Below are 20,166 nucleotides of genomic sequence, written 5' to 3' on the forward strand. Positions count from 1 at the left end.
TAGCAGGCTGCCTGGTAGTGAGGGCAAGCTGGGTGACCGACCCGCGGGAGTCTCCAGGTGGGGACTGGCCAGGGGGTGCCTGGTCAGGCTCGCTGGAGGTTTCCCTGGCCGGCCCCTGGCTGCTAACAGCGCAGCTTGGGCCCAGGTGAGGCAGGCTTCCATGGAGGCAGGGAACAGCAGGTATAACACAGTCCATAGCAGAGATAGGGGCAGCCCGGTGTAGGCAATTCGTAGCAAAGAGCGTAAGCAGGAAACAGACACGTGTAGCGGGGTCCAGGCATGCAGGAGAGTCAAGATACTGGCATGGGCACTGTTGCCCAGAAAGATAGTTTAGTCCATAGCTTTAGTCCCTAGCAGAGGCAGGAATAGGCATAGTCCGTGGCAGACAGTAACCAGGCAGGAAATAGACACGTGTGTTAAAGTGCACATGCGCAAGGCAGTCTTTGGTGTAGCAGTAAAACAGCAACGCAGGAAACCCAAACACAGTTCATGGCAGGCCTTAGTGCAGGAGAGGGGGGCTCCTTGGCAACACTTCCCTATGACAAACATTCATGCAATTGGTTAGAGACAGGCTCTGTGCCCTGTGCTTTCTGTATTCAGGTGGCAAAGGCAGGGTAATCTAGAACTGTTTAAATCTTATCTAGCACACACAGTTGCTACTTGAATAGGAAATAGATTTGGTAACATGAATAGACAATGCAGCCAGTGAATAGCACAATGCAGCCAGTGGTTCTGTCTCCTTGGTTTTGTAGAAAGTTAGTTCTGAAAAATATTGAAACTTATTCAACTACACTTGGTTGTCAGTTTGCATTTCCATTCACCCACAGTGCTGGTTAGTGGTAAAAGCTGATTGTTAACAGCTGTGCAGCACAGAAACCAGCTGTTTTTCATTGTGGAAAGACTTATGCAATTCTATATTGTACTTGTGGGATTCTTTAAGAGGAAAAATTGTATAGAAATGTAATTGCTATTGTATTTTAGTAAGGACATGAGCATCTTTGCCTTAGTGATGTTATCTCAAGGGCTCCCTTCCTTCCCATATAATTATCAGCAGTATTGAATGTTCTTTTTATTACAGCTTTTTTTTTAAAAAATGCCACTTTGAAATTCATATTCTTCTCTAACCTTCAGGATATATCTTTGAGAGATGTTGCTTCAAATAACTGTGGGGTAGTATTTTTGTTACCATTTGTTGTTTGGGGGCAAGGACAAGCATGTGTCTGTTTGCCACTCGACAGTGAAAAATTTTACCTTCACACATTTGACAGCTGAAGGCTAAAGACCAGGGAGATCATTTTCCTCTACACATCTGTCACAAAACAATTTATTGTCAGTTTTTACATGACTCAGTAATATACAAAGTAATGTTGTATCACAAAACTATATGTTGTTTTTTGGATGCATTTCTGGATGTCTGATTTTTTCCTAAAGTGCCTAGACAGACTAGGCAGTTTACTGGGCAGCACTACAACTCTTGGAAGTGGGAAAGGAGCTTGGCATGGGACTGCCAGCTGACTTTTTCAGATGAGTGGATTTTTGGAGGAAATATTTCTGACTGATTTGTATTTAACAGAATATTGCTGTGTGAAAATGGCATAATCCAGGATTTGAGGCAAAATGGCATTCAAGTGCCGTACTAGTTCTACAAACAAAATTGCACATGCAGCATGCAGGTGTCACCTGTGAAGATTCAAAGAATGCCATTGGTTAACTTCTGAGAACTTATGTTTCAGTTATGACAGCAGGAAAAGCCACTTTTTAAACTGAAGACTAGTATATGTTTTTGACAGTGGATGCAGCTGCAGCAAAAGCGTCAAAGATCACTCTTCTAAGGTATATATGATTTTCACCCACACACCTAATTGCTTTGTTTGATTGGAGGCCTCCATGTGCATTTTTAACAAATACGCACAACCCTGGTTTGCCTTATTTGGTTTTCTTAGATTTCCTGTTGAAAATTTGTCAAAACTAAATGAATGGCTTCCTTGCCTCTGCTTGCCCATCACCCCAGAACAAACCTCTTTATTTTGAGAAGTAGGGCATAACTGGAGAGAGGTTGCCAGATGCATCCAATGCTACCATGCCTCTGGAAATCTCTTCATACCATGCTTGAGAGCTTTTGGGGGGGGGGCTGGGCTTTCTAGTAATTTTTTTTTTTTTGGCTGGGCTTTCTAGTAATTATTTGAAAGACTAGCAGTGTAATACTAAACAGAGTTACTTCAGTCTAAGCTCATTGATTTCAGTGGCCTTAGACTGAAGTAACTCTGTTTAGGATTGCTCTGTTAATCTAGCTACTGATATGGATACTCTGGTAGCTACCGAGAATTAGGTTCTCATCTTGGTCTGCATTTGTAATTTTTTATATCAGTCTGGAATATTTGTTCTCGATTGGTGTTTTAACATATTTTAATTAGAATGATAGGACTGATGATTAGAAAAGAAATCAAAGCAAGCAGTCTTTCTGTAGTTGCCAGTAGGATTTCTGCATGCCATTGTTTAAATCACATAGCAAACATTTAGCTTAGTATATAACTGAAGAAGAATGAATAGGGACTTGCACATAAGTAATCTAGACCATAACACCTTTGCATTCAATTTAAATGAATAGCTATATTTAAGAAACTTTCATTATTAAATATTCCATTTAGGGCATTATTCCGGATAACATTTAGTGGATAAAGAATAATCTTTTCTTATTACTCAAGGCATCTTCAGACACAATGAACATGTACACCCAGCCCAATAGCAGTCACTTCCACATCATTCTGAAGTTCATCTGACTGAAAGTGATCTTGCATATGTTTGAACCTGCACCACTTTCCTATATAACAAGACAAACAAACTTTATATAGAAGTGATCACGCACTGGACTAGTTGTCAGACTGTGGCTAGATAATGTCTTTCCTACAGGTTCTCCTTTGCAAGCAAACAAGAGTCCATTGTTTGAATAAGGAAACTTTACTGCAGAAATAGTTCATTATAGTCCACTGGCCTGAATAGGAGATTCAGGATGGTACAAGAGCATTGTTACCAATGAAGAGAAAAGCATGAGGTACAAAGTAACAGTTCCCAGCTGAACCAGCCTCCCCCCACAGTTCTCAAAACAACATCTTCCAGGCTTGGGAAGCTGGTCTCTCTCAAGGTTAATCTTGGGTGGAACGTTGATAGACATAATCTCATTTGGAGAGCAGTCTGCTTGGGAACTTGTGCACCTGTGGAGAAAACACTTAAACACTAGAAGCATTAGAAAATGGAGTCAGTACAGCTCATATACACACTGAACCTGACACTAGTTGCATTTTTACCTCATGTCTAAAACTGCTTTTGGTATTACAGTTGTTGTTTCCAGGAACATAAAACACCATAAAGGGCACTACTAGAAGCATATCTTGCATAAATTTATATTTATGCATAACAAAACACAGTCAGTTACACAAACTAACTGTGACCCTCTGTCATGCAGTATTTTCCATTTGTAACCCTTGATGCTGAACATTATAGCCTTCTCCATTAAAGGAACAAAAAATAAATGTGACAACAAATGTGAATAGCTATAATTTCCATCCTAATTATGTTTACATGAAAAAGCTATTTTTGGTTTCATCAAATGCACTAATCTCTTCCTCCTAAGAACTAAAAATATAAATGTATGGAGATAAGGACTGAAAAACACTGTTTGAATGTGAAAATAAACCCTGTTATATATGTACACAGTGTGATCATAGACAACCTACCTCCTTAAGAATCCTTATATAATGCTTTCTTGGGTAGATTAAAGAAATTGTGGCTTTAGTCATTTCCCCTAAATAACAGCTATTGATTTTCATTAAATTATTAAAAAATCAGTGTCTTGTTCTGTATTCTATATAGATGGTCCAGAGGTGAGAAAAATCCAGATACTGTTCATGAAGTTTTTTCAAGGTTTCTTAAGAAAGTAGAACTATGAGGATGTTGACGCAATATGAAATTAAAGTACCCAGTTACATATACTAGCAGTCAAGGGATGTAACACATATTCATTCATATGATGCTCATAGTTCTTTTGAAGTAGTTAAAACATTTGGCAGAGATGTGTGTCTTACTTGCATTTCCTAGTCAGTTTGTAACAGACGTAATTTTGCCTGGTAGGATCTCTTATATGTAACTTCTTTGTCACTGAACATTGCTGATTTATTAAGGTTTATGTTTCAAGGGCACAGTTTCACAACTGTGAAAAGTGAGAATTACTGAATCAGATAATATCCAATTAAAATTTTGCTAGCACAGCAGGAGAAACTAGAACTAGGGTTTATCATTCAAGTAACATAATACAATGTGGTATTGGTTGGAAACAAAGTAAGCGTGAAACAGATTCCCCACCTTCCCCTCCAATTATTAATATCTATTGACATTTTATATCAAGATGAGAGAGAGTCTGAATTGCAATGTGTCAAGTTCCAAGGACATAGAATGATGGGAACAGAATGAAGCAGAACTTTAAAGCTACTCATGATAAAAAACATAATACATATCACGCATTTAAATGAAAGTCTTTGCTGCAGACATATAAGTTGACAAATTGGGTTTTATGTAGCGTATAGTGTTATTCAGAATGTGATTATATTTTTGTCAAACCCTGTAGTTTCACTGCCCTGATGAAACTGTAGAAGATGATAGATACATAAATGTTGAGAAGAATTGGGGTTGGTTTATACATGATCATGGTATATGCATTATGCACAAGTATGGTTTAAAAGAAGCCTTGGGTTTGGAACCTGTCCACACTGCTGAGAGGATGCGATTTGGGGTTATATGTATAAATGTAAACAGACCTTTCTTGTATAATTTTCATAGTGAAAGGAATGCATAAGTAGTACTTGTGTATGTATTTACATGTGTCAGTTTCAGTTTACCTTAAGGTGTGCATTGGGGTGAGCTCATATGAGTCAAAGTTCACTCTTCCTGTATTGGAGGCCACCTGTAACTCCACCCATAGTAGTGTTTCAAATATTTTAGCACAAACCCCCATTTTGGGTCAAATTGTTAGTGTTGGAAGTGTTGTGGACAACTATAGTCATACTTCAGCTCTGTTTGTGTGCTATGAAGCAGAATTAGAGCTGACGTTCCTATAGCAAATTGCTGTATCAGAGTATGTCTGCTTATGCCTCCAAAACTATGACACTTCTTATGTTCTCTATATATTTCTTCTGAAATAGATTATTTACTACCAAAATTGGCATTTTACAAGCAAATTGAGAGAAATCTTTGACAGTGAACAATTATACTTTTCTGTTAGCATATTATTTATTGATTTATCATATATGTTTGTAATATTAAAATATTATATTGAAATATAGGACTAGAGTTAGGATTTTACTAAAGTACAGGGTACTTTATATGTAGTATGAAACTTAATGTAGTAATGTAGTAAAAAAACTTAAAAGAAGAAGGCGCTATACCATGATTCCAATATACAGTTTTCAAGTGGTTGTTAATGTAAATATTTGCCTGTATGGAATATCTAGAAGTAAACTCATACTTACTCCAAAAACTTGGGGCAGCTCCCTTCCCTATTTTATCCTCATTACAACCTTGTGAGGTAGGTGAGGCTGACCAAGCATGACTGACTTATGATCTCCCAGAGAGCTTCATGGTCGAAAATGATTTTCCAGCTCCTAATCCAACAGTCTAACTACTTCACCAAACTGGTAGAGCCTTCTAGGAACAGTAGTATTAGAGTACTCAAATACCTTTGTGAAACACAGCCTGTCCAGAGTCACTACTACCACATGTAGTTCCTTTATCTTTTCTCCAAATGTATTCTCAAGTCAATGATTCTTGTTTTTACCAAACAGAGAAGACGCTGCAAATTTAAATGGAGATTAGATGACAACAGACTGGAGCCATTCAGATTTTTCAAGTATTTTGGAGTAACTTTTAATGATGACTTAGCCTGGAAGCCCCAGTGTAAGGTTGCTATGCATCAGTAGCTTCTTCTAGGGCTGCAATAAAGCAATTCTCCTATAGAAAAAGTGGACAATACCTTCCAGCTGCAATTACAGTTTTTAATACCAAAGTAATACTTCAAATACTATACGGAGCAGCAGGGGTCATTTCGTAGAAAAAGAATTGCAGGAACTCATTAGCATAACATTAACATATTCCACACCCCTTGATCGGGCCAAAATGGCCAGGATTTGGCTGCTGCCAGATGGGGGAGTGTTCCCCGCCTGGCACCAACCCGATCCAGGCTGTTTCAGCCGCAATCCGAGACGTTTCGGTCCCAATCCAGGCTAAAACGGCCCAAAATGGCTGACAGTGGCCATTTTTGACCTGTTTTGGCCCAGATCGGGGCTGAACTGGCTGGGACCAGGTCGGTGCCGGGTGGGGGAAGCCGGAAAATGGCTGGTTTTGACCTGTTTGGCCCGGATCAGGGCTGAACCGGCCGGGACCAGTTCAGTGCTGGGTGGGGGGCGGCTCCCCCTGCCTGGCACCGACCCGATTCTGGCCACTTCGGCCCCGATCTGGTCCATTTAGGCCCTTATCCACCCGACACCAACCCGATACGGGCTGTTTTGGCCCCAATCAAGGCATAAATGGCCCAAAATTTTTAAAATCAGGTGGGCGTGGCCACCTGACTTGGGGGTACTACCGGAATGGTTTTCCAGTGCGTTCCCCCTCGAAATGAGCTCTGTGGAGTAGCAGTGTGGATTCATAAGACAGATGAAACTATAGATCAACCACTAACACAGTTTTTATTCCACATATGTGGAATACTGAAGTTTGTGGCAGGTACCGTCCTCAGATTAGAATTGAGCCGGCATTCTGTTGAAGCCAGTGCTTGGATTCTGGCTCTGAACATGAAGCTTAAAATAATTTTCTCTGAGAACAATAGCTTACTGTTTTACTTGAAGCATGATAGCTACTCTAGTGCATGGAACCAAGCAATTGAAGGAAAATTGAGTATTATACAATGTCAGGGCTTGTCGCTGCCGCCGCTGGGTGGGGCGCCGGCTGGGCCGGCCCTGACGTCAGAGGGGCACCAGGGATGCTGCAGGACCCTGCTCTGTGGAAGGAGGGGCGGTATACATCACCCTCTCAAGCCACTCGCTGGCCTGCTCAACCTGGTCTGCTTACCCTCTGCGTCCTCCATCATCTCATCCTCCATCATCTCGTCCTCCCAGCCTCTGCTCTGCTCTGCTCTGCTCTGCTCTGCTCTGCTCTGCTCTGCTCTGCTCTGCTCTGCTCCTCACTCACACCCACCACCCCGGAGCTCTTCCCAGCCAGCTTTTATAGTGTTTCCTTTCTCCACCCCGCCCTCCTTCCAGGCTTGTTCCCTCTCCTGACTTGGCCCAGCTGTGCCTTCCCTCAGGTGTTTCCCTCCTATCACTAATCCCTTCTAGGCTTCTTTGCCTTGCTGGCAGGGTGGGGTTGAGTATGAGCCATCCCCAGCTGAGGTCTCCTTGGCCTTGCTTATGAGGAGTTGCCAAAGCCAGCTTCTGTGCTGCTGAGCTTGCCTGGCCTTGCTCTTGAGGAGCTGCCCTGGCCAGCTTCTGGGCTGCCTGCTCATTGATGCTGGGCGGGGCTATCCATCTCCTCCCCCAGAATGCCTGTGGCAGCTCCACCTGGAGGGGTTTGGCTCCTAGCAACTCCTGAGCCAGGCTGCTGTCCTCTAGCCGGGGTGTGGCTCTGGGCTGTAGTGGCTGCTTCTCCTCCTTGGCTGGTAAGGGCTCTGTTTGGGCTGCTACTGGATCCCTATTCCCCCTGCCTTGGCCCTTTTCCTCTGACCTGCTTAGTCCCCTCCCTTCCCCCTGGAGGGTGGGGCTGGCTGGTCTCTCCCTGCTCCCTCCAGCCCTCTGAGGCTTTGGCCTTTCGCTCCTTCCCCCTGGAGTGGGCAGATTCTGGACCTGGTTGCTGGCTGGGGTGGTAGGGCCGCTGCCTCCTGGTTGCCTCCCACTGCTCCCTCCTGGCAAGTCTGGGGGCTGGGACGCAGACCCTGGACATACAATGTTCATAGGACGTAATCGCGTCTCTAAGATGGCCTTCAGCTCATAAAACCATCAAAGAATTAACTATGAAGATAGATACAAACAGCACCATCTGTAGAGCCAGGAAGGTTTGTTCTTCTCTTTATATGGGGATCTCTCAAAGTTTTTCAATTCCAACATATTTGTTTGGCTTAACAGTTCCTAAATATAAATGAACAGTTATGCTTGTAAGACTAAATACACTACCTTCTGCAGTCTCTGAAGACCGCATTCTGGATATTCCTTTCTCAGATACTGCGGTTGTGGTGTAGGTGTTATCGAATCTGTGACCCATGTTTTATTTGAATGTTCCTGGTACAACAAGGTGAAACAGAAATTGATCAAACCCCTTACATTACACTGGACAGAGTTTACACTGGATATTTTAGTCCCTAAATTGATTTCAGACTCAAGACTGGAAAATGTACTCATTTTAGCCAAATTTTTAGTTTAGGCCATGAGAATTTGGGCAACTTATAAGAAATCAGCCTTTTTGTTTATGGACTAACTTTCTCTGGCCTAAATTCTTCCTTTCTTCTTCATATTCTCAGTTACTACTTAAGACTTACAGGAAAGAAGAATAGAGTAAAAAGAAAGATTATCTTTTCTCCAAATGTATCCTCAAGTTTACCTTGGGAAATACTAATGCAGCATGTTAACTGGTTTATTTATTTATTTATAATCTGCCGTTCTCGCAGATTATAAATAAAACATTACTGAAATAAAACATTACTGAAACAAAATGTAAGTAATTTGACATGACATATTAAATAACTTGGCAACTATCCAAAGAATATATTTACATCCATAGACAATAGCCAGTAGTATAGTCTACAGACCCTGTCCCTTTACCAAAGGGTCTCTTTGAGCCATTTCTTACAGCACACTTCTATTACCTGCATTTAAAAGACCTCCTGAAGAATTCAGTTTTGCATATTTTGTGGAAAATAAAGCAAATTAGAGCTTTCCTGACCTCTTCAGGTAGGCCATTCTACAAGATGGGGACCACCACAGTTAATACATGTGTATGGGCAGCAACCAATTTCGCCCATTTGTAGGGTGGTATCTGCAGAAGACTCTGTCTAGATGAGTGAAGCTGCTGTGGTAGAACATTGGGGGAGAGGCAGTCCTGCAGATACAAAAGGCCAAGGCCATGGAGGGCTTTTTTTGTAACATCCAAAACCTTGAACTGAGCCCAGTAACTTATGGATAGCCAATGGACCAACTGCAGAATAGGAGTAATATGCATGAGAATTAGATGTAGGGATTGTGACAGATATCCTGGGGTGCTAGCCACCACCCTACACAGGATGTTTTTCATTCTTGTCTCCAGTTTTAGCTTCCCTTTCCCTGCTGCACTGAGGTTCCCAACAGGAAATTAAAAAGAAGAATATATACTGGGTTCGAGTGGTAGAATCTGGGTCTGATTATAACCAGGATCACCAGATTCCCCCTGGGAATCACCATGAGTGAGGGATGTGGACTTACCTGGGTGTAAAAGGGAGAAAAATGGTGTGGGTGTGTGTGTGGGGGGACATACAGTGCAATCCTAAACAGAGTTACTCCAATCTAAACCCACTGATTTCAATGGCCTTAGAATGGCGTAACTCTGTTTAGGATTGCACTGATAGTCAGCATTCCAATACGCTGGTGTCGATCAGCATGTCACTGGAGGATTCTGGGTACACTTTAGCATTTGGGAAAAACTGTTTAAACCATAGAATTTTCCTCAAATGTACCATGTCCCCAGCATCCCTCAACAAAGCACTGACTTCACTTCCTGGCACACAGAGAGTGATGTCAGTGCATCAAGATGTTGACAGTGCAACTCCCTTGCTGGCAAGCTAAGTAGAGATGGGAAGCCCCAATTGGGAAGAGGATCCCCCAACCTGTCTAAGTATAACCCACTAGGGGTATGCACATGAAAAAAATTCAGTTGATTTGGTTCGGTAATACGGAATTGAAAACAAAAATTCAGCAACCCCCAAATACTGAATTCATTCTACAATTCGGTTCAATAATACAAAGCAAATTCAGCCATTGTTTCCTATGGGAAACTTAATTCGGGGCTCTCCAGTGGCCAGGAAGGCTCAATTTTTGACCAAAGTTCACCAAATTTGCAGGGGACCTACTCCTAAGTGTTCTCTAATGACCCCCCCCCAAGTTTCATAAAGATTGGACCCCGGGGGAGGCATTTTATGCCCCCCCCAAAGAAGGTGTCCCCGGCCACCTCCAATCTCCATTACTCTTTATGGGGAAAACTGTGGGGGCTATCCAGGAGGCTGGGGGTGGTATTTTGAGAGCAAAATCCACCAAATTTTCAGATGACACTTGATTGTCCTCTAAAGACTTCCCAAGTTTCAGGGAAATTAGACACGGAGGTCCAATTCTGTGGGCCCTTGAACAAGGTGCCCTCAGCCACTGCATTTGTTTCTATTGTGGAAGAAAACCTCCAAGCTGCAGAAACACATGGACCATGCACCCCAAGAAACACCCCCAAAGAACAACCAACAACAACAATTGAATGCCAAACCATCTTCTATGCTTCACCAGCTTCAGTGATGGGAATGGAACTGAGGTCCACCTGACACCTCTGATGGCACCGCAGACATTTAAAGGGCCAGCACCCCCACAAATAGGCCACAGTGGCCAAGCCTGGGAGGTAGCCATGCTCCTAACTGGTCTCTCACAAGTTTAGCAAGCCCTCACAAAGAGCCAAGTATGCCTTTTGGGCAGGTACCAGTTCTTATAAAGGCCCCTGCCACAAGGAAGGAGGACAGCTGAGGTTTTTGTACTCATTCTATATTCTCTAGTATTTCATAGATGAAAATATGGGCATGTTTGTAATATTCTAGAAGAGCTATACCTTTCTAGTACTCTGTAATCTTAGAACTGTGCTGTGATTCTCATATCAAGGACCACTGCCGAATATGCCCTCCCACATTATTATTCAATATTGCTATATTCTGTACCTTGTGCTCTGCTTTACCTGCTATATGGGTTTACTCTGCAATAATTTCTTCTCTGCTTCTATAAAAACCAAGAAGTTCCTTGGGGTAAAGATATACTAAAAGAGTATAAACTTCTTACAATATGTTATCACCAAAATATATTACAGCAATCACTAAGAGTTAAATCTCCAGAAGAAAACACCAAACCTATGCACAGCATGTTGATGTGTGCTAGAGACAAGATACATTCAATTTAGATATTTAATATCTAGAGCTCCTGAGCAAACTGTTGCTTTGAAGATTGACAATTCAAAAACATTTTCATCCCTCAAAGGCCAAAAAATAGGGAAAAAATGGGGACCAATATTTATTTGCTTATTAATTTATTCAATGAAGAACAAGAGCGGTAAAAATAGGACTGTCCTGATTTAAGCAGGGAGGGGTGAAACCACACGAGTAGAATAAGTATAAAGAATCAATATATAAATAAAGAAAATCAAGTAAATATGTATTGGAGCGAAGAGCTCTCCTCTGAATCAAAAAAATTTGTACACTGAACAAATCAATATTATTGAACAGGAAGCATCCAATAAGTATACAGGTTTAGCAATTAACAAGGTGCAGTAAAGTTGCAAAAAGGAAGACATCCCATAGGTAAGCTTGTAACATGAATGACACGGTAAGTATTAGAAAAGTCTGAATATAATCAAGTATGTCTCTGTATTTCTTTGCAGGTGGAGCCAGTGGAGGCGGGGCCTCACAGCAGACCTGCATTGCCCGACATGCAGCGCTGGCTTGAATCTGATGTTTCGTGGCAACAACCTCTTCAGAGGCGAGAAATTTCCACCATGCATCAATCAAGCAGTTAACAATTTACAGTTTACAGTACCATGTAGCTCAATCAAGTAAAACACAGTTAAATCAGTCACATCCGGTGGATCTTCTCGCCCCTGAAGATGCTGTTGCCACGAACATTAGATTCAAGCTGGCACTGCAGATTGACTTAATTTTCTTTATTTATGTTTTGATTCTTTATACATCCTACTTGTGTGGTTTCACCCCTCCCTTATTGTAAACTTTGAGTAGGCACTTCTCATTTATATATCTGATTTAAGGGGCAGTTGGAGGGTAGGTAGTTTGATCTGATATTTCCTGCATCTAATGCTGCTAAAAATATAATTTAGAACTCCCTCTCAAAATGAAATAGATTATTAATATCATATCATTTAAGTGTGTAAGATACAATTACACAATAGGAATGTATGAAAAATTATCTTTGTATCACCTTAAAGACACAGAAGATTTATTCCAACAAACTTTCATAAGACAGAGTTCAATTTATCCAATGAAGTCTCTCCACACAATGTGTCTCTGCATCTGATGAAGTGAGCCCTAACAAAAGCTTATATGGGAATACATTTTGTTATCCTGTGAAGTACCACTGGATGCTCATTTTATTTTGCTGCTACAGATTAACATGGCTAACCACCTGGGATTATCTTTGAAAATGTTCATCCAACTGATGTTACCTATGTTTCTGGTAAAGGCTTCTGCCTCTACATAATGACTTTCCCCCACAAAGAATAGTCATATCCTATTGCAGTGGGATGCATTGTTCAAGTGAGTGCACCTCTGTCATTTGTATAAAACAATTTAGAACAACCTCTCTCTTGACTATAATTGCCTAGCCAGTGTTATAACTTTGCAGTTCTAAAATACTAAAGGACATTGTGGATTAATTAAATCTCTGGAGTATTTTAGTTTTATTAAAACTGTGGTAGCCTAAACGTTTATTTAAATAGGTTTCATGCAACTTCCTGCTTGATGAGGATGAAGGGCAGATCTTGGTTCTCTTTCAGAACAAATGTCCTGGTCCTCACCAGGAGTGACCAGCAATAAATTATGTGTAAAAAGTGCAGCTGTATTCAGTAATCTGGTTAAATATATATTAGGCTTGAAATAAGAAAAAAAAATCCTAATAGATGATGCAAAAATACTAAAATGTCCTCTTCAAAATAATTTGTGTAAGATCTGTGTTATTCTGTTCCATCTTCTTTCTTAAGAACTTTGATTTTTTTTTTTTTGTACAGAGAGAAAATTGAAGGCGAATATTCTGAAATACATGGCAATTCTGGAGGAACAACTGCAAAGGTAAAAAGCATGATAGGGTAGAATTCTAATTTTTTTTAAAAAAAAATCTTGTCATCCATTATTTTACTTTGTAAAACTAACTTACATACCAATGTCCGTGGTGACTACATTTTGTATTCTGGGTATTATTGCAAGGGGCTAGTTTGGACCAGTTGTATTTTACACATATGATAAACATTTTTTTTCAAAAATCCTGCTGAAAGTTCAGAAATCTTAAGATTCTGAATGGATGTTATTGATTCATGTTTGGGAATGTTTGATTCCCCTCCCCCCCTCTTCGTGAAAGAAGAGAAAAAGTACCTCTGTTTCCAGAGAAGCTAAGCACTAAGAAATCCTCTGTGTCTTCTTCCTGTTGGTCTCCATTCAGCGCATTTTAGCTGACCTTTCCCAAAGCTTATTGGCTGATTCATACTGGTAAGTAATGGCACATTTGGTTCAGAATAATTTTGGAGAGCATAATAAATTCTTGTCTTTGCATTCCAGCTCCGAAAATATAAATCAAGGATGCAATGTCATTATTTTATACATTTAAACTTTATTTTTGTATTTAAAACACGTATACCCCACCTTTCAGTGTAGTTCAAGGCACCTTAGAGTAGTGGTTTAAAAAATTCCAAATTTAAATGAAGATAAAATAACATACCCCAAATCTTTCCCTCCCCCTCTTTAAAAGATGCCTGCGATTTACACCCTCTCTTGGCAAACAAACACGCCTTACAGTGTCTCCTGAAGATCTCCATGGTGGAGGTTCCCCTTACTTCCTCAGGGAACCCATTCCACAGAGCAGGAGGCATGATGGAAAAGGCCCAGGCTTTGGTTAGTCTCAGGTGGGCCACCCTAAGAGGTGGGACAGCTAACAAATGGCTGCCTAAGGACCACAGCTGGTGCACGAGATGTATGGAAGGAGACAGTCTTTCAGTTCTTTGGGTCCCAGATCATGGAGGGCTTTAAAGCACCTTGAATTGAACTCAAAAACAAACTGGCAGCCAATGTAGCTGTTCCAAAATGGGTAACATATGTTCCCGGTGGCTTGCCCCTGACAATAGTTGGACTGCCGTATTGGACCAATTATTGTTTCCAAGTTGTCTTCATAAGCAGCCCTGCGTAGAGTGTGTTGCAGTAATCCAACTGCGAATTTACAAAAGCATGCATCAGCATGGCCAGCGGCTGAATCTAGGTAACGAGTTGGTGCACCAGATGCAGCTGGTAAAAGGTGTTCTGGGCTACCATGCCAACCTGCTTTTCAATGAGCAAGGCAGGGTCCATGAGCACCCTTAAGCTCTTAATATGTTCTGAGAAAGCCAACTTCACTCCATCTAGGACAAGTGGATTCAGTTCCTCTAGAATATCAGCCTTCCCATTCAGCAATACATGTTTCTTGTCTTGATTCAGCTTCAGTTTGTTCTGCCTTAGCTACCTGATCACAGCCTCAAAGCACTGGTTCAGAAACAAGACAAACACATCTGGAAGGTATCATCTGCATATTGATGATGGCCAACCCCAAAGTTCTGGACAATCTCATTCAATGACTTCTCACAAGCACACTCTGTGTCCGGTCAGATAGCAAAAAGTGAAACCACTGAAGGAGCTATGCTCTTAACACCAACCCTATATTCAGGCTGGTGGTTAAGAATAGAGTGGCCAACTGTGTCAAAAGCCACTGAAAGATCTAACATGATCCAACAGGGAAGACTGTCCCCTGTCCAACTTTGAGCAAAAATTGTCTACCAGTGCAACTACAGTTGTCCTGATCCTAAATTGAGGCCAGAAACCAGACTGAAATGGATCAAGAGCAGATGTGTCATCTAGGAAACCGTGGTGTTTGCTCTGCTACCACACGCTCTATTACCTTCCCTTATAAAAGCAAATTGGAGATTGGTCTACAATTAGCCACCTCATCCCTAGCCAATGAAGTTTTTTAAAGCAGAGTTCTATAACTGCCTCCTTCAAAGGTCTATGGAGAGCCCCTAGTCAGGGAGGAGTTGATTATTTTCATGAATGGCTCCAGCAAGATTTTAGAAATGGCATGGATCTAGAGCAGATGTGGTAGACCTCATACTCCCAAGGACACTGCGAGCATCCATAAGCAAAATCAATCTGAAAGTATCCACAACAAAAGGAAAAGCAGGTGCTTCTGACAATTCAGTTCCTGAATTTGATCTTAACTTGGAGCAGATAAGAGAGATTTTGTCAGCAAAAAGTCTTGCAAAAATATCACAGCTAGGAGCGAAATTGTCATCACTGCCAGGGTCTTAGGTGTTGTGACTTAGGTCTCAAACCACATTAAACAGTTGATATGGACAAGACACGATGGTGGCAGAGAAGAAAGTCTTTTTGCTGCCATCACTGCCAAATTATACATGGGCTCTATGATGTGATATGTCTGATTCAACTGGAGTCTTCTGCCAGTATAGCTCTATACATCTTCCAGTTCACCTCGTGTTACCCAGCCCACTGGTAAACTAAGGATCTGGAGGCCTTGCAGAGTGTAAAAGAGGATGTCAAGGAACAATTCTGTTTATGGCCCCAGCCAACCCATCATTCCATGCAGCTACCAGGGCCTGCACAGAGTTCAGAGGTGCCTGCAAACCTGCAAGATACATTAATCTCCGAAGGTGGACCATTCAAGTTGGTCTGCTGCCCTTACAGCAAACTTAACCATGCCTTCAGAAGATAGTGATCTGACCATGACAAGGGCCAAACCTCCAGCCCTCTAATTGGATCATAGATCCAGAGGAGTTAGCCGTGTTAGTTTGCAGTAGCAAAATAGCAAAGAGTCCAGTATCACTTTTAAGACTAACCAACTTTATTGTAGCATAAGCTTTCAAGAGCCACAGCTCTCTTTGTCAAATGCATTTGATGAAGAGAACTGTAGCTGTCAAAAGCTTATGCTACAATAAAGTTGGTTAGTCTTAAAGGTGCTACTGGACTCTTTGCTAATTGGATCAGAGTGTCAAAACACATTTTTTTGAGCTACTGCTCAGATTATCTGCGATGTTAAATCTTTTAGCTATGAAGAACTCTAGTGCTTCCTTCAAGATTTCAGTTCTCAGATTAAGGCTTATCACTATCAGCTCAATCCTAAGGGTAGGTGGGTGGGTGCTAAAAGTGCTTTGGGAGCCAACTTGTTCTCACAATGGTGTATCTGGCTGGTACACCATTGTAAACCCAGGTGCCGCTCTGCCCAGGTTTCCTGCCAATAGGCGGCTGCAGCTGGGCACTAGTGGATCTGGAGCATAAATCTTTGTGCTGGTGGGGGAAAGGATGGGCCAGAGGGTGGGGTGGCAGTTGACTCCCTAAGCCCTTCCAGCCTTAGGAATGCCCCCAACATTGGTGGAAAGTTACAACATGAGAAAAGATGATGTAACCCATAGGCACCCATGTTATGGGAAACCTTGTGTTCTCCCCATGCATGGCCTTGCCCAAACAGCCCAGAGGAGCACAGGATGCCAACTAAAGCCATGACCAAGCCACTTGTTCCTCACCAGCAGCTGATCCCCTTCCCCAGCACCTAGTTATGCTCCCCCCATCCTACATAAACACTGACCAGGACACTGATTAACTCGATAAGTAACAGCATGGCACGAGGTTTTGTCCAAGAGCCTTCTGCCATGGGAACTTAGAGTGAGAGACACCTTGGTGGTGAGGAAAGAGCACTGAGTGGGCAGTTTGTGAAATCGGCTGAGCACTTTGTACTCACACACGGGAGAACTAAGTTCAGAATGTCTGACTAACAAGTCCCATTCAAGTTCCCTAACAGGTAACCTGTCTCCAGAGTCTAAGCTCAAGGGAACAAAGACATACTTATAGGTAAGAAGGAGCTGGGGAGCTGGCTGCCCCGGCTTGCTCATTCACACCCGCCTCTCTCATTCCCCTGGCACGTGGACCAGCACCTCTCCCCAAATGCTGGCCCCTGCAGTCAAGGCTGGCTGCTGTTCTGTTAGCCCAATAGGGACCCTCGCAAGTTCAAACCAGAGGACCGAGGCAGGAATGAAAAGAAAAGCTTTAATGCATTACAAATGGGGAGAACCATCCCAAGTTTTCCCAAGAAGCTGGGTTACAAACAAGGCTTATATACATTTTGAGGTTCTGCTAGAGTGCATCAGGGAAGGTAATGATTACACAGTTCTCCTACTCGATGGTTGATATTTCAACAACAGAGTATTGTTCTATTGATTTGGAGCATTAATACACTGCATTAATACATTAACTACATGATTCTCTTATTCAGTGGTTAATAGTTCAAGTACACAGTTTTTTTCTATTGCTTTAGAGCATTAACTAAAAAGTTTACAAAGCTCTGCCAATCCATCAACAACAAGGTTTTGCTTCATTGTCCTGGTCAACTACAAAGCTTTACTTCATTGTTCTGGTCAACTACAAAGATTCACTTTACAAAGCCCTGTCAATATATCAATTACAAAGTTTCACTTCATTGTTCTGGTGGAAAAAACAAGTTCCATGTGGAGGTTAGTCTGGACCTTTCATGGACTGATCAACACATTTCTTCTACCAGGATACATTTATGGCTCTCATAGAACCAAACTCAGATCTAACCCATTTCTTCTACCCAGATGCCTTTATGGTTTTCATAGGACCAAACTCAGATCCATCATCCCCTTCAAGCAGAGGACAGAGCATGCTTGTGGATCAGGGGGCCTGAGTGCCAGTTCCCTGTACTCCCCTGCCCAAGCAACCCTCATACTTGTCTTTACGCAGGATCAGAGCTCCAAGCATCAAGAGCAAAGCAAGCTGATGCCGTCAAGGAGCTTTTCCTAGCTGGATGGGTAAGAGCCTTTGGATACTTGATGCCTCTGCCTCGATGCCATATTGAGGGCCAGGGACCCTCCTGGGGTGCAATGGACCTGGCCTTGCCTGTGCTTCACATGTCTCTGTTTTCCCTCAGGCAGGTAGAAGTCCAGCCAAGAGTCACTGGCTATCCTTTCAGACTGCATTGCCAGCCCAGCTGCAGGAGCATTCCCCCTGAGGCAGTCATCTGACATGGGAGTTTGCCTCGTTCACTCAAATGCAGCACAAGGGCTGGCTCAACATGCCCCCAAAAGGCTCCCATGAGCTGCACATGCATGCATAGTCATCACCCCAGATTTCGGGAGTTTGGCAACTTGTTTTCAGACATCCTCTTCATATTTGGCAGTTCAATAAAGTCTGTGTTGTACAACAACTCTCTCCCTTTCTATTTGCTTGCCTGTGGATGAGAGTAGCTTCATGCCCCTCCTTTACCCAACCTCTTCTCCCCATCTTTCATATCCCTGCATGGATGCCCATCACACATCCCAGAGGACGGTCTCTGGCTCTGGGCTGGTAAGGATGGTGTGGTCCTAGAAGATGCTCCTGGACCTGGCAACTCCTGGACCTCCTGGCAACTCTGGACCTCTGTTTTATTCTGCTGCAAAACAGAGCAGAGGCACCTTGGAGGCTGAGGCCACACTTTGCTTTCCACACACACCCTTTTTCTCCCTCAGACACCCTGCAGGGACCTGGGTGGAATTTTGAGTGTTGTTTCTGTGTGTCTGCCCTGGAGAAGGGGGCTGGCTTTAAGGAGGTCTCACACTTTCTGACAGCACTGCTGGCATCTGATAAGCCAGGCAGATGGGTAGTGCCAGGGGGTGGGGGTGCAGTTGATGCAAAGATGTGAGGGTGTGTGTGTGTGGGGGGGGCAAATTGTGAAGCAGTGTGTGGCCAAACCAATGGATCTCCGGGGTGCCTCATCAGCAAGGCCAGCCTGCTCTCCCTTTTGTTGTTTGTGGAGCAGGGAATCAGTCCCTGGGCTTTAGCCTGCCTTCCCCTCCCCAGTTGTAGTTCGCACCATAAGCACCAGGTGTGCTATCCCATGGCCTTTCCACTGAGCCATGCTGATCTCTATCTGGCCCCAAGTAGCTGCAGGTGACATTAGAGTTGCAGAGGGGTCTCCTGTCCTGCCTGGCATGTCTCTTGGGGGCCACCTTGGCCACTCTCTTGGGCCATCCTCTTGGGGGGCCACCCTCTTGGAGCCTGAGTGTTGGGGACTGTGAGTTCAACCCTGACTATGGATTTCTTTGTCTCATTGCCTGTCTAATTTACTTTTCTGGGAGAGGAGTGTGCACGTCTTGGACTGGGAGAGAAGTGCTTGTATCTTGGGCAGGCAGCGGCAGGAGGTGCTTTTGCTGCCAGCGAGAAACAGGCTCCCTCTCTGCACCTAGGGTGTACATCCCCCCCCCCTGAACTGGGAAGGGCTCCCCTTGAGCCATGTGCCTCCATTGGGGTGACGTGCGATTGAGAGGTCTTTGTGTCCTGAGCTCTGGTCTCTGCAGGGGAGAGGAGTGGCACTGCCAGATAGCGGCAGCAATCCCATCCACAGATTGGCTTTACTTTTGCATGCCATTCACAGAGCTGTCAACAGCAGCTGCCCTGCAACTAGTGGATGGTGCCAGGGTTTCTAGGGGAATGAGAGAGTGCACTCTGCTGGCCACAGCTGTCTGCCAGCATATTTCCCCCCTGAAAGTCCTTTGGGAGAGAATGAGTGGTGCCAAAGTTAGACAAGTGGCTGACTGCCATGGCAAGGGTTAGGACTGCACTGTTAGTGTTGTGTTGTTTGTATAATAGGATAAGTGTTTGCATTTTTAAATGTTCCTTTGATGCTACAATTTGTATTTTTGAAGGACCTGGAACCTATCAGTAAATCTACATCTTTAATGGTAAACACATTTTGTGGAGATGCCCAACTGTTTAAAGCTTGTCTATACTAAATGAGTAGCATGGCTTATTGCTGATCTGAGTTAACTAAAGGATGTCTGACTATTGCTGTCTGCATAGCTGGCATTTTATAGAGGGGTGGTATTACTGGAATGGAAAGCACAGCAGTCTGAAGAGAGGCAAAATTTCCCTTGGGAAGTGTGTGTAAATATTAATGTTTTGAGCAGGTCAGTATGATAATGGCTCCAAGTATGATAATGTGCTTTCAAAAAATGAATTTCTAATATTGCTATAGCTGTTTCCACATGAGTATAACAACATGTTTTAGTACAACATCATGGTTATTGCTGTCAATAATGGTCAAT

General features: G+C 42.9%; 1 protein-coding gene across 1 annotated transcript in view; it reads left to right on the forward strand.

Moving 5' to 3' along the window:
- Nucleotides 1-20,166, forward strand: part of DISC1 (DISC1 scaffold protein) — a 297,325-nt gene that overhangs the window by 211,506 nt on the left and 65,653 nt on the right. Inside the window, exon 10 of the mRNA XM_054972088.1 lies at nucleotides 13,048-13,108. Coding sequence (XP_054828063.1) covers nucleotides 13,048-13,108 — 61 coding nt within the window. The remainder of the gene's footprint in view (nucleotides 1-13,047; nucleotides 13,109-20,166) is intronic.

The sequence above is a fragment of the Eublepharis macularius genome, chromosome 1, assembly GCF_028583425.1.
Source record: "Eublepharis macularius isolate TG4126 chromosome 1, MPM_Emac_v1.0, whole genome shotgun sequence".
NCBI lineage: Eukaryota > Metazoa > Chordata > Lepidosauria > Squamata > Eublepharidae > Eublepharis > Eublepharis macularius.